The 14,823-nt window shown below is 49.9% G+C and overlaps 1 protein-coding gene across 9 annotated transcripts in view; it reads right to left on the reverse strand.

Moving 5' to 3' along the window:
• The window catches only part of GREB1 (growth regulating estrogen receptor binding 1), a 145,288-nt gene that overhangs the window by 74,812 nt on the left and 55,653 nt on the right, over window positions 1-14,823 (reverse strand). For 7 of the 9 annotated variants that reach the window (XM_042933653.1, XM_042933660.1, XM_042933658.1 and 4 more), the window contains exon 2: window positions 1,770-1,950. In XM_042933653.1, the coding sequence (XP_042789587.1) occupies window positions 1,770-1,926 (157 nt within the window). In that variant the 5' untranslated portion in view covers window positions 1,927-1,950. Of the gene's footprint in view, window positions 1-1,769; window positions 1,951-2,830; window positions 2,894-14,823 lie in introns of those variants that run through there. The other 2 variants (XM_042933656.1, XM_042933657.1) reach the window with 2 other exon arrangements.

Here is a 14,823-nt window from a genome sequence, read left to right on the forward strand (position 1 = left end):
GGTCTGCCCTGGTTTTCGTTCAACATTTGGGCTGAACAATCAAGCCCACTACAGCCGGCAGCCAGCCCTCAACACGGGAGGCCCGGGAGGAGCATAAGGCTCAAAGCTGTCTCTGCAAAGTGTCCCATGCCCAGTGCCCTATCAGCAGGGGAGGACATCCTAAGAAGTCAGAATGTCCGAGATGCAGCCTCCCAGGTAGTCTGTGGAGATCTGGGGCATAAGGAAAAGCTGCCTGGGGAACCTCCTGTCTCTCCCCAGGTGAGCATCTCCACCCCCCCCCCCCCCGCCCCACCCGTCTACTTAACCCCCTATCTGCCCCCTCTTCATCAAAGAGCTGCCAGAGTTAAGGGTTCAACTGTGAGACTCGGGCACTCCTTCAACTCTGCAGGCAACCCCAGCGCCCATCTTCCCAAACCGTGGGATTTAATCACGTTACAAGGTGGAGGTGAACGCGCTTTGTAGATTTCAGGATGCCAGGCAAACTAAGTTGTCGCGACCATCGTTAATTTATCATTAGCAACGCAGCCTTTCGATAGGGAAGGCCGTTAAGGATGACTGTTGAACGTGTGTATGCCTCACGGAAGTCTTTGTGCCGGCCAAAAACACAGCCGGGACCCTCCAGTGAGTTCTCATCCCCCCACCGTGTTGCAGCCACACTTCCCCTCCAGGAGGACATGCACACCCAGACAATTCACCGTTTCCCTAGTTGGTGCTTTTGAGCCCAGCCCAGTTTCTCCCAGACCCTCTCTCAGGTCCTTACTGTTGCTATTTGCAAGGTTAACGTTGTAAGATGTTTCAAAGATTGACCCAGGGAGCGCCTCCCTGCCAGAATAAGAACTATCAGGCACTACACAAGCAACTCTGTGCCTCATTTTCCCCTCACGTGCAACCCTCCTGGTCAGCCATCCCCACACCCTGTCCACACACACACACACACACACACACACACACACACTGATACTGACCCACACACGTCGTGACCACCCCAATCCAGGGGACCTGGCAGGCTGTGTGCTTTAATTGACTCATTTTTGTTGTAAACAACAATCCTTTTCCCCCTCGGTATCTAAGTTGAGTCTTCAAGCAGAAGGCATAAACTGACCAAAAGGACTTCCGTAAGAGTAAGGGTCTCACCCTATGGATTGCCGTGGGGTTGCTTCTGCCATGAAAATACATGGCTATTAAAGATACAAATCAAAGAGTGAGAAACAGAACCATTTTATTCTCCGGATAAATAAGGAAACCCTAAAGTTGTCCCCATGCCTGAGTATGATTTATGCATTTATTTCTGGCACACGTTCCATTCATCAGGGTGTGTTTTCCTGGCTTTTCGAAGTGTCTAGAGGGCTCTGGCATCTGCCATCACAAAAACTACCCAGACTATTTTGCAAAGATACGGCCGTGAGTCCCGAGGCAGAGAGGAAAAAAAAGACCACTGAGGGCCAAAGCATGTTAAAATTTCTCACTTATCAAGTGACTTTCTGATGAGAGCCTAAGTAACAACCACTCCAGGATACTCCTCCCCGGCCCTCTTCCTCCCTCCCGTTAGCCAGTGAATAATTTGATTGCTTGTAACTTTACGGCTGAAACTTTATCATTGTTTGGTTGGTTTGTTTGTTTTCAGTCCAAGTCCAAGTGTATGCGCAACTTTTTCTAATAGTTCTTTTCCGCCAGACTCAACATTTTGCACACAGGGGAGGAAAGCGTTTCCAGCTCTGTTGCAACAGGAGCTGCACACAACACAGGACAGACGCGAGGGCATCTCCTACCTTCTAGCGTGGAGAGCTGCTGTTCGGCTTCTAGATACAACTGGGAGAAGACGGGCCTGGGCACCAGGCTGTTGGACCGCAGCGAAGCCTCGATGGAGTTGTGCAAGACCTCTTCGAACCGCGTCGTCTTCAGCTGGCCGGCGTACGAGTTTCCCATCTTTAGAGAGGACGACGGAGGCTGCTGTTTAAAAGGGCATCTCAGTGTCAGTTAAAGAGACTGACCCTGGGCGCGAAGCCCAAAGGCAGAGGTCGGCCGCTTGAAGGGGCCGGGGATCCCCCGCTCAGCAAAGAGGAGAGGGCGGCTCTCAGCCGCAGCTACGGCCGGGCGTTTACAGGAAGTTAGATAAGCAACAGCTTTCTCTAATTTAGCACTCAGATAGCAGAGTCTGACACCTCTTAGGATATTTTACTAGAAATTGGCTCTTCGTCATCCCTGGCTTCCCAGACCCCCGGCTTTTCCCTGAGAGGTGATCCTCCCCCACCCCCACCCCCGCCAAGAGAGCTCAGACAAACGATGGTTTATTTTCCTTGACTTCCAGAATAGCCCTGCACCACTTAACGCATGGGACGGCAGCTGGCAATTCCATGACCCATGGCAACTAGTCTCCAGATCTGAGGATTCCAAGACCACCCCTCACCTTCTCGGAAGGCGGGCTAGCAGCTTTCCCAACATTGCCCTTTTGTGCTAAAAGGCCAATTGTTAACATTCTCCCTTTAAAGTGTTTTTGTAGTTTATCAATACTTCCATTACCCAAGTAATGCAGACTTAAATCTGGGAAACCTGGAAATTACAGAAGAGGGTGGAAAAAACCATAGGAAAATCACTGCTTTTCCCATTCCCCAAGATGACCACCGTGATTTTTTTTTTTTTTTTTTTTTGGCAGCCTAAGATAGTATTCACATGCCATGCCATTCACCCACTTAAAGTGTACATCTAGTCAGTGTGGTGCAAACATCACACGATCAACTGTAGAACATTTTCATCGCCCCTAAAAGAAACCTCATACCCTTTAGCTGTCACTCCTCAATCCCCACCCCTCCCCCCCCAGCCACTAATTTACTTTCCGACTTTGCAGATTTGCTGACTGTGCAAGTTTCGCAACAATGGAACCCTCTGGTCTACGTCTTTGGGGACCGGCTTCTTCCAGTTAGCGCAATGCTCTCAAGGTTCTCGCGTGTTCGACACCTCGTTCCCACTGTGCTAGGATGACGTACTCTTTCCGGACTTCATTTTCTTCACGAGTGGGGGGTAAGAGGGAGAGGGGAGATGGCATTGACATACTCATTCAATGACGACATTTTTGATTCTGCATTTTTCCCTTGACATAAGCATTTTATTCAATGCTCTTACAAATGCTCTGAAAATAAAGGTCATGGCTACCTCATATTCCGTTCCGTGAAGGTGCGGACATTTTCTCAGACACCTCTCTCGGATCATATGTGGTAAGCCTCTGTGTTTATTTAGTGCTTCCCAAGACCAGCATTTAAATTTATATTCCTTCCTCATGCTGCCATTCATTTTCTATGGCGTTAAATTTAGGTTTCTGTTTCCTCTTGGCTTAATCTGTTGTACTGTTTCCAAACTGCTTAAAATGATCACTTTGTTATCGTCTTTATTTTCCACCTCCTTTAATAATGAAACCATTTCGGGCTACATATTTTCCTCTGGACACCTCTTTTGCTATGGCTTCGTAGGCTTGGTATAAAGTGTTCTCCTTTTCATTTTTTAGACACCTTGCAATCTCCCTTTTGATTCCCTCCTTGATCAGGTAATTATCTAGGAATGTATGTTTAATTTCTAAATAGTCACGATTGGGGGTGGTTAGCCTTATACTATTTGTAATTTTTATTGGGTTGTAATCATGACTGTGGCCTTTAGAAGCTCTGCTTTCAAAATGTCACAGGTTTCTTTTTTTTAACGTTTGTTGATTTTTGAGACAGAGAGAGACAGAGCATGAGCGGGGGAGGGGCAGAGAGAGAGGGAGACACAGAATCGGAAGCAGGCTCTAGGCCCTGAGCTGTCAGCACAGAGCTCAGTGCAGAGCTCGAACCCACAAACTGGGAGATCATGACCTGAGCCAAAGTCAGACGCCTCAACCAACTGAGCCCCCCAACTGAGCCCCCCAGGTGCCCCTACAGGTTTCTTTTTTAATGGATACCTGATGGATTTTTACAAATAGCCTACAACTATGAGAAGAGAGATGTATAAACTCTCTAAGGGAGGAAAGGAGATAGATTACCCAGTTCTTCTCTATCCTTATGTATTTCTTATCTACTACGCTGTTGATTTTCAAAGTAGCGTCTGACTTAAAAAACAGCCCCCAAAATAGCATCAACACGACCACAGGGATGCAACCCTAGTTGTGAGACCAGCCTCACAAGCCAGGCACGACCTCACACATCAATCACTCTGACTCAAGACATGTGTAAGAAATGCTCCCTTGTTTGGGCGGCGAAGTCATCTCAAGATGGGGCCGCTGGTGCCCCTCTGAGGGCTCTGGTTTCCCTCCTGAAGACAAAATGGGCCAAACAGTCACGCTGATTTTCTGCCTCTCTTGCAAGGAAGGTCCAGCCTTTCCTCTTCCAACTAAAAGTACATAAAAACCATTAAACACTTCCTGCTTCTAGCAATAATCCCCAACCACAGAAGGGCCCCCTGGTCAGCCCCTGCTTCCAGCCTTGGGGCAATGAGGCATCAGAAGGACTGCCTCAGGAATTAGCCCCCCGACACAGAGAACGCACTCCAGAGTGAGAAAGAGGTCAGCTGCCAGAGCCCCTGAATAGCCCACTCGCCTGGGTCGGAAGGGGCTCCAGGGTCCTCGTGTCTGCCTTCTTCCTTGACCCGACGCATACCTCGATACACAAAGGAGGGGTCACTGGCCACATTCGGGGGACGCTTGCGTTATTTTCGAATCGGGGCGGTCTGTTTAAAGTTGCTGCCCGTGAATAACATCACAAATGCCCGTTTCTATAGATCTTTGTCTGAAGAGCTTAAGGCACACAGAAAGGAGATTTGAGCCCATCCCTTTTTACATGGCGTCTCTACAGAACCATGCTCGATGATCCAAAGAACACGATGGAGGCGTCCAGACCCCACCACCCTCCCAAGGCCCCTCTCTGCTCACCTGACAGGGGACAGGCACTCCGAGCCCAGAGGATTCCACCGGTTATCACAGATCAATGCCTAACGTGGACGGAGCCACGAGGAGGAGGGAAAGGAACACTCACTGTCCTGCTACTGAGTACAAGGCACGTTCGGTGGCCAGGGGTGGGATAGTATGAAGCCCACTCTAAATAAAGATGGCAAATTCAAGTCTTGGAGAGGATACTCACCTGAAGGAACTCTTGTTCAAAGAAAAGAAGAGAATTGGGGTGGGGTGGGGTGGGGGAGAAGGAGCAGGCAGGGAAACGGAGGAGGGAGGGGGAGAAACACAAAATGAACCAGGAACAGCGGCACAGAAAAGTTTTCACACTCAGAAAAATGGAAACTTTTACCACCCTACGCACACATGGAAGCTCTAATGTCTAGAAGCAAATGGAGAGGGAATGTACCCCGCGCCCTGTGTGATGATGCATTTGAAATCGTAGGAAGCAAACGCCAGCAAATCAGGATGGAGAAGGAGCCCGGAGACTCGAAGGAAAATCGCGTGGCCCTTTCGTCAGTGGCCGGGGGACCGCCAGCTATTGGACGGGGTGGGAACTCCCCAGGGCAAAGCTCCAGCTCACAGACAAAACCACCTGCCAGGTGAGAGGCTTTGGGAGGGGAGGACACAGCAGGCTGAGGTGGGGACACAGCTGGGGCTCTCTGGCCTGTTAGAAGTGTTAGAATCCGGCCCCCTCGTGGGGGGACTGGAGAGCCCCAGTTTGGCTCAGGGTCAGACACAAAAGCTGAAATCTCCCCCCACCCCAGGCGACAGGGTAAAGGGCCCCGGGGCTGCGGTCTCTCCCTGCTCCCTCCCGGTGCAGGTCTCTGCCAGCCTCCTGCTACAGCTGCCCCGGGCCACGACCTGCAGGGATTTCTTCCACACCCTGGACACATCACCCTCCACTGCCTGCGTTCCAAGGCCTGGCCCGCTTCCTCCCGATGCGGGTGCACGACGCTCCTCAAACCCCAGAACCTGAACCGCGGCCTTCACCATAACGCACAGGAGCCTGGCTGCGGCAGAATGGGCAGCGCATGCGTGACCCGAGCAAAGTGTTTGACTCACTGGGCCTCGGTGTTCTCATCTGTAAAACGGGCACTCTGAAGCACTGACCGGCCGGTCATTTTGGAGAGTACGAGAGGCAGAATACGTGGCCAGTGCCTAGCACAGCACCTGGCAGGCAGTGCGCGAGCATTCATCTCTGGCTAAATCTGAATATTCACCCGGGAAGAATTTCAGATCGGAAATGACAAGTGACAACCCGTGAGGCGTTAGGGAATCAGTGAGAACTTGGGCCAAGGGGCCGGTACTCAAAAAGGAAGAGGAGGGTATTTTGGTGGGACGGGATTTAGCAAGATGTTTAAGACAGGGACAAGAGGGTACATGGAAATGAAAGCCCCACGAAGACAGACAGGCTCTCGGAAAAGGAGTTGATCTTACAAGTAGTAAATGGCTCCCAAGACGGCACCGTGCGAGAGGAAAATCAAAACTGAGGGTGAAAATCAGACATCGTTTCCGTAGGTAAGTCCCTGAAACCTCAGAGCTAGGGATTTACGGTGACGAACGTGGCGTTTTAGGCCGGCCAATCAGACAGAGAGATGTTTGGGATAAAACCAGAGGCCCTGGTGGATACAGTTTCAACCGGACCCTTGCGCACCTGCTTGTTTTTAAGACTAAAGCACAAAAAGTGGAAAACTCTGTACCCAAGGAACACCGCTGGATGGCTGGTGGGCCCTATTTCACCGAGTCAGCCGCAAACAGAGTCAGTTCTACGTCAGTTCCAATCCCAGAACTAGTTCTGCACGTCCACTGCCTCATCAGACCCCGGAGCACCTACGAACTTGACCAGATGAATGAAGCAGACTGATCTCCAGTGAATTTGGAGTCACCAAGGCGGGCTATCTGGGCACGTTCTCAATGGCTGAGACACCCATCCCAAGCCATTCTCCTCCCCTGGCACCTGTAAGCCAAGCGGTGTCGTTGAGAGCATCCGGTTAGAGCAGCGAGCTCTAGTCTGGGTTGAAGTTCAGTGAGAACAAGCATGAGGCGGACCCATCAAGGAAGATCAAGGGTGATCACAGGCGAAGACAGAGAGGCGGCTTCGGCGAAAGGGCACAGATAGAATACACACATCATCTCTACTTCCTCCCAAACTTCACCAGGAGTAGGCGAGGAATCCAGAAACATACTATCCACACACACGCAGAGCAAGGAGAGCCAGTAACAGCAGACAAAATGTGCCGCCACGCAGTTTAGAAGATGCAAAGCGGAAGTGGAGACAGACTTTGAAACAAAGTAAGAACTAAGGCATCCTCTGGGAAGCACACCAATTCAAAGCAGAAGCCAGAAGAGGCTTAGGAATTGGAGGCAACGCAGTGAGAAGTGGGGCTGAAGACCTGGCTGGGGGAGGGGGCCCGGGGGAGGAGAATCCCTCCCCACTCTCCTCCCCCCTCCCCTCCCTCAGCAGCCCCTTCCCTGTCTCCACCAGACCCTGGAGGTTTACTCAAGAAAAAAAAAAAAATCACAGAGATTCTCCAGGATACAGCTGACAACTGGTGTGCGGGACTGAAAACAGGAACAGGTTCAGTCTATGGTGCCCTCCCCTCTCATTCCTTTTCCCTATTTGGTTCCCCCAAAATGCTGACACTCGGGCTTAAGGATGGACAGACACTGCAAACTGGGGGTACCCCCGATGCCACAGATCCACATCCAATCATGTCCCACAAGGGAGCACCCCCCCCCACCCCAGCTACCTCCTGTGTATGGCAACTTCCACACAACCTCCTGTACCTGATCCTTAACTACGAGCAGACATCCAAAGACCATCAGCATCACAGAGGCTTTTGAGAAACTCCTTCAACATAAAAGGTCAAGACCAAAAGAAACGCACAAATAAAAGACAGCACACAAAAAATGCAAAGGATAACACCCCCCACAAATTCCTATCCTCGGAGGAACACTGTATCCGCAAAACAAGAACAGAATGCTGTACTGGTCAACAAGGAATGTGTCAGGGCTGGGAGTATATGGGAACACTTAGTACTTTCCTCTCAATTTTGCCGAGGACCTAAAACTGCTCTAAAGAAATGCAATCTTTAGAAAAGAAAATGTAAGAATGCAGAAACCCAAAATGAACTCTTATAAACCATTTAAATGGTAATAGAAACTTAAACTTTACTGGGAGGGCTACAAGACAGAATTGAAGATAAAGACACAAAGATAAGAAAATTAGAGAATAAATTCATGGTCTAATAGGAGTTCCAGGAAAAGAGAACAAGGAAAAAGGAGGGAATAACATTCCCAAAGAAATAATCTAAAAAAAAATTCCCAGAAGCAAAGAATTTAAGTTTCTGGATTTAAAAATCCCAAGGGCTCGCCAAAATAAATGAAAAAGGAGCATCATCATGAAATTTCAGAACACCAAGGATCAAGAGAGGATCCCAAAGAAAGATCCAGAAAGAAATTAAACGGCACATTCCACACTGAAAATAATCAGAATGACTTTGTATTTCTCAACAGTGATAATTGGGAAACAATGAAATAATGCCCTTAAAAATTCTGAGGGAAAATGGTGTGCTATCTAGAATTCTATACCCAACTAAAATAACAACCCAAAGTACAAGTAGAATAAAACTATTTTCAGAAATTCAAGATCTCAAAACAAAACAAAAACAAACAAACAAAAAACCGTATCTCCCAACTATTCTTTCTCCAGAAGCTACTGGGGAATAGAAAATATTGACCAATGTGAAGACATGAGACCCAGGGCAGAGGGTCCAGCACAAGGAGAGAAAATGAGTTCCCAAGGTGATAAGGACAACAGCTTGGAAAAGACATCTCCAAGACAAAATCAATGAAACAGATCTGATTATCTGATGTGTTGAACTATGTTGAAAAGAGCTTTAGAAGTTCTATCAGAGGGGTGCCTGGGTGGTTCAGTCGGTTAAGCGTCCGACTCTTTATTTTGGCTCAGGTCATGATCTCAAGGTTCAGTAGTTCAAGCCCCACATCAGGCTCTATGCTAACAGTGTAGAGCCTGCTTGGGATTCTCTCTCTCCACTCTCTCTGCCCCTCCACGTCCCCCAAAATAAATAAACTTTAAAAAAAATTTTGAAAAGTAGTTCTATCAGATCAGGATGAATTATTGATAGGTCTACAAAAGTTCAAGTAAACAAAAATTGAGACAATTAGTGGCTGCACGAAAAATAAGATGTTGCACAGGAATTAGAAATTTAAGTTAATTGTAGCTATAAGTCTATGCTGAGTACAGATTCAAAGTTTGCGATAGAATGCTTTTGGAAGGATGGGTAAAGGGAAGTGGAGCGTGCATGCGAGGGTACGTTATAGGGACAGAAGGAAGGAGGCCTGAGAAGGCCACAGTCGGAATGGAATGGAATGGAATGGAATGGAATGGAGTGGAGTGGAGTGGAGTGGAGTGGAGTGGAGTGGAGTGAAGTGAAGTGAAGTGAAGTGAAATGATAGTGAAATGAAAAGATGGTCTGGAAATTAACTGCAGCACAAGTTACTATTTGTAAATTAAGCAGTAAATTCCAGAAAACAATTTAAAAAAAAACTAAAAAGTTAAGACAGTTGTCTCTAGGTAGCAGGACCTGGAGTGGGAATAGGTGTTTTTCATTTTAAAGGTTATAATAATGACTTGTTTTTTTAAATGCTATATTTCTTTTTGAGAGAGAGACTGAGACAGAGCATGAGAGGGGGAGGGGCAGAAAGAGAAGGAGACACAGAATCCGAAGCAGGCTCCAGGCTCCAAGCTGTCAGCACAGAGCCCGATGTGGGGCTCGAACCCACGAACTGTGAGATCATGACCTGAGTCGAAGTCTCGGACACTTAACCCACTGAGCCTCCCAGGCGCCCCCATGATGACTTTTTACACTGTGTTCGTATTCACACTTATTAAAAACTGAAGGCTATGTTAAAAACTAAAATGCAAGCACAAAAATGCACAGCAGACGTCACGCAGAATCTCAGCAGAATGGCCACTGAAGATCGTGGTGGACGACGGGCCAAGAGCAACGCGAGGCCAAGCTGCCAAGCATTTCCTCAAGGTCATCTCGTCTCATCCCAGCAACTATCCTATCTGGCAATTAGTTCTGGCCCTACTGTCATCGCTATTTTACAGATGAAGAAACTGAAGCTCAGGGGCGCCTGGGTGGCTCAGTCGGTTGGGCGTCCGACTTCGGCTCAGGTCACGATCTCGCGGTCGGTGAGTTCGAGCCCTGCGTCGGGCTCTGGGCTGATGGCTCAGAGCCCGGAGCCTGTTTCCGATTCTGTGTCTCCCTCTCTCTCTGCCCCTCCCCCGTTCATGCTCTGTCTCTCTCTGTCTCAAAAATAAAATAAACGTTAAAAAAAAAAAATTTAAAAAAAAAAAAAAAAAAAAGAAACTGAAGCTCAGAAAGGTTGGGAGAGGTATCTCAGGACACACAGCTACTACCTTGTGTGGCCTTGAAAGCCCATGCCCAAAGAACACCTTCCAGGCAGAGCGGTGTGAGGAAGTTCCAGTTAGCAGAACAGGAAGGACATCTCAGACACCCTCGGTTTAAGGGTTATAAGTCTGCCTTACTGTTCTCTTCTAGAACCTTCTCTAGTAGTGGCAAGGCATTTCCCAACTTCACAGAAAGCTATGGCATTCCCGTACACTTCTCAAGGACAAAGCCAGGAAGTCAGCCTCGCGGGACTGAGCACTGCAGACACGTGGGAATCTGGGCTGCCCCCGGGGCTCCTCTGGGAGCCCTTAACATCCTGCAGCTACTCCTAGAAGGTTCTGCCTCTACTCCCAGAACCACACGACAGTGCAAGGTCCCTGTTACAGTACGCCTACATCACACCGTTATATCCACATGGGGACAAAAACAGAAAACATCAAAACTTCTGTTTTCAAAAAATGAGAACAAACTGAGGGCTGATGGGGGGTGGGAGGGCGGGGAGGGTGGGTGATGGGTATTGAGGAGGGCACCTTTTGGGATGAGCACTGGGTGCTGTATGGAAACCAATTTGACAATAAATTTCATCTATTAAAAAAAAAAAAACTTCTGTTTTCATCTAGTCCATCTCATCGTTTTCATTATTTTCCAGTCTATGTTTTGGAACGTAAATAACATACCATACGCCGCGGTCCGTGTATGCGACATATAAATCAATAAATACATACGTGGAGAGAGACGCAAGTTTGAACGGAAAAACAAGAAAAGCAGTACTTGTTTAGTAGCTGCTGTGTGCTAACACCTCTGTGACAAAAGCACGATCTTCATTTTGCAGATGAAGACACGGGGTCTGAGATTTAAAGCCTTTGTTGGTTTCACGTCCTTATTATTTCCTTTAGCAACGTAAGCCCCAGGAACATAGGAAAAATCGAAACAGCGGCTATCACTTATTAGGGCCACTTTGTGTAGCCCCTTTTCTCAGCTTTTACGTCACTTTCATCACGGCTCTAAAAGGCACGCGGCATGATTCTCTTTTTACTTTAGGAAACTGAGACGGGGCGGGGGGAGATGAAGTGACTTGTCCCAGGTCCTACATTTTGGACGATTTTAGAATGTCCAACGATGGCCCGAAGTAGGACAATCTTTGCTTTCAAATGAAGCCGGTGACTTCAGAAAAGAGAGTGTTGTTTTTTTAAGTTGGTGGTGGTTTTTTCATGCCATTCACTTGTCTAGCCCCGCTGAAACTTTTGCTTAGGAAAAAAAAACTGCCTTGGGCTCTTTCTTAAAGGTGCTTGACCAAAGGGGGGGGGGGGGGGGGGAGTGGTGGGGAGGGCTTCCAGAACAAGAAAATAAAGCCTCAGTGAATGAAAAGCCCCATTTAAAAAAGACACATTTCTAGCCAGACAACGGAAACCGAGAGCATTCTAAGAATGTTGCCTGAAGACAGGTCTGCGGGAGGGAGGAGGGCGGAAAGACCACCGCTCAGACCACCACTTCGAGAAGCAGCAAAGCAAACAAGTGGCCAGCAGCCGGCGGGCCGGGGGCCTGGACAGTGTCCGCCTGTCAGCCCGACTGGCCGTTCCCTGGAGATTAAAGCAGGAGACTCAGACTCCAGCCGTTCAAAGAAAAATATTCCAGCTCAGCCTGTGACTGCTTCTCTGTTCTTCCTTCCTTTCTTTTCTCTCTTCCTTGCAGAAGAGAAGATCAGAAGGTTGGCCCAAGAGGCAGAAAATCCATTTATCTTAAAAGGCTCCTGACACTTACCGGGGAACCCGAAGACGTGTGTGTCCGGCTAACCTCTGGGCCCCCAGTCATTCCCCGTTCCCTTCTGAGCACTTTCCACTTGGCTTTTCTGCCAAGTAGGGAGGCGCCCGTGCCAGAGCCCAAATCTGTGAACAAATGTTACGGACTTCCCAGAATGGGCCAGCTCACGCTCCCGAAGAGCACACCCAGCTCTGTGCACCCCTGGGTGCTGCTCGTTAAGATAAAGCCGACACCTCGCCTGCTGCACACGTGCCCGATCCGGCTCTTCTCCCAAACGCCCAGGGCACACGCTGTTGGCTCAGTCCCTCTGCACAGAGACCGGAGGCCCACGATGTGCTGAGAACAAGCCCTTCGGTCCGCCCGTCATGCTGTCCAGTTAGATGGGAACCAGCAGGGCTCTCAGAGAAGGCCTTGGAGCTCCCCTTCAGTTATCATAAGCCTCTCAGTAAAGTTCCACTTTACCAGCCTCCAACAATTTTTCAAAGGTGGGCCTTACAAAGCATTCATAATCTGCCTGCCTGCTAGCTGGTAAAAAAAAAAAAAAAAAAACAAAAAAACAAAAAAAAACACAAAAACAAACAAACAAAAAATAACCATGTACTTTGGAAGAGGACCACCAGAGGCTTAATTCATAGCTGTGCTCTCTGCAAGCTGTGTGACCTTGGGTGAGTTACCTCACCTCTCTGGACCACTGTTTCCTCGCTTGTAACATGAAGAACTGCCTTCCAGAGCCGAAGGGAGGGCCAAATAAACGAACATACAGAGGGTAGTTGACACACGGATGTGAATAAACTCTGGTCACCTCTGTAAAATGGAAATTAACTCCTCATGACTCGCATTTCTAGACGCCAACCAGAGACGTGGACTTGCTTTGGCTCACTGTACCCCAGCAGAAGTCATCAGGCTCCTGGCTTCCTTTAGGGGTGCACCGACCGAAATGTGCCAGCGCAAGCAGATACGCGATTTCCGTGTGTCTCATCCCCCTTCTCTCCAAACCTAAAGCTCCCTGGGGCACCTGGGGGGCTCAGTCGGTTAAGCGTCCGACTCTTGATTTCGGCTCAGGTCATGATCTCATGGTTCATGGGTTCGAGCCCCGCGCTGGGCTCTGTGCTGACGGCGTGGAGTCTGCTTGGGATTCTCCCTCTCTCCCTCCTCCTCTGCCCCTCCCTTGCTCTCACTCTCTTGCTCTCTCTCCCAAATAAATAAATTAAAAAAAAAAAATTAAAAGCTCCTTCCCCGGAGATTACCTGGACTCACCTCACCGCTTTCTATTCCGAGCGGGGTCGGGAGGAAGCCCTCCCTGTTGAACATCAAAGTACAAGATGTGCACTTGTGTTCTTTCCTCATGAGCACGCTGCTTGCTAGAGGGCCCTGTGGGGGCCTGTTCCCCCTTCGGCTTGCACCTGAGCCAAATTCATCGCTCCCTCTTCTGTTCCGCCACCCGCAGAACTTTGCTGCCACCCCCGCCGGGTGCCGACCCTGCTAAGACCACAGGGTGCGCGTCTCCCACCCCCTCGGGGCGGGGGCGGGGGCGGGGGGGGGGGGGGGGAGGGGGTTGAGCTGCTGCGGCCGGCAGCCAAGTTCGCTCATCTCTCCATCCCTTACAGAGTCCGGAGCGCTTTCTCACAAAGAGCAGGTCTCTGGCAAGGAAGCGGTGGATGACTGTGCTCATCACCCCAGGCTGCTACAGACCCTGCCACCCGCACCCAGGCCACCCCTGCCTCCGGAAGAAGACACAGCTGGAGGCCTTCGGGGTCTCAGCACCAACTTGAGGCAGCTGGGTCTGGCCTGAGCCACACACTGACAAGCGTGGCCCCTACTGTGCCTCCTCTGTGAAAAGGTGAACTTCCCCCCCCTTCCAGAACCATGATTTTGAGCCTTAAAAGTGAAAGCTTAAGTTTGGCTATATAGTAGAAATCTTGCCTTCTCACTTGGAGCTAAGGGCGAACGTGAACGAAAACAGGAAGAGCAGGAAAACAATGAGCGCACGACCCTGGGAGGTGGTCGCCTTAGCAAGGGTCCAGGCAAGAAGGTGGCTTCAGCGGAGACAGAAGAGAGCGGAAGTTTCTCTCTCAGGTCAGTCTCAAAAACTGACCTCGGAAAGCTGCGTCGGAAAGGATGAGCTCCAGTTTGCGGCAAAGGAGAAAGGGCATTCTGGGCAGAAGGTGGACGGCGCACCCACGCCGGGCCCAGGGGGACACGCCGTCGTGCGCCTGGGGGATGCAGGTCCTTCCAGACGTAGGCATGTAAGGTCAGGGGTAGAGGGGTGACGAGGGGCCGGCTCAGACTAAGCCCAGCCAACGTGTTGAGAAGCAGCTTTGTGGAAGCAGGAAAGGACTGTGTGCAGACGTGATTAGGCTCTGTTTCAGAGAGGCTTCCTAAGGATCGTCTACAGGACAATATTGCGATATACCGCAACTCAAAGACCGGCCCCACGTGCAAGAGGAAGGACGGGGAGGCTGGTGACTTCAGGGCCGAAAACAGAAGCTCAGCGTCCCAAGTGCCGGAGACCCTCCAGCCCTGCCCTTGCTGGCGGCCCATCCCCAACACTCCTGCACACCCCAGACACTCGGACCGCAGGCCCCCCGTCCCTGCTGGCAACAGCCTTCCCCTTGACTCCTGCCCAGCTTTCAGGGCCTCAAGGGAAGGTACCAGATGTGCCCCGCCGGCCACAGCGACACAGCACCCCCCCCAAAGTCGTACCAG

The sequence above is a fragment of the Panthera leo genome, chromosome A3 (genome assembly GCF_018350215.1).
Source record: "Panthera leo isolate Ple1 chromosome A3, P.leo_Ple1_pat1.1, whole genome shotgun sequence".
In the NCBI taxonomy this organism is placed as follows: Eukaryota; Metazoa; Chordata; class Mammalia; order Carnivora; family Felidae; genus Panthera; species Panthera leo.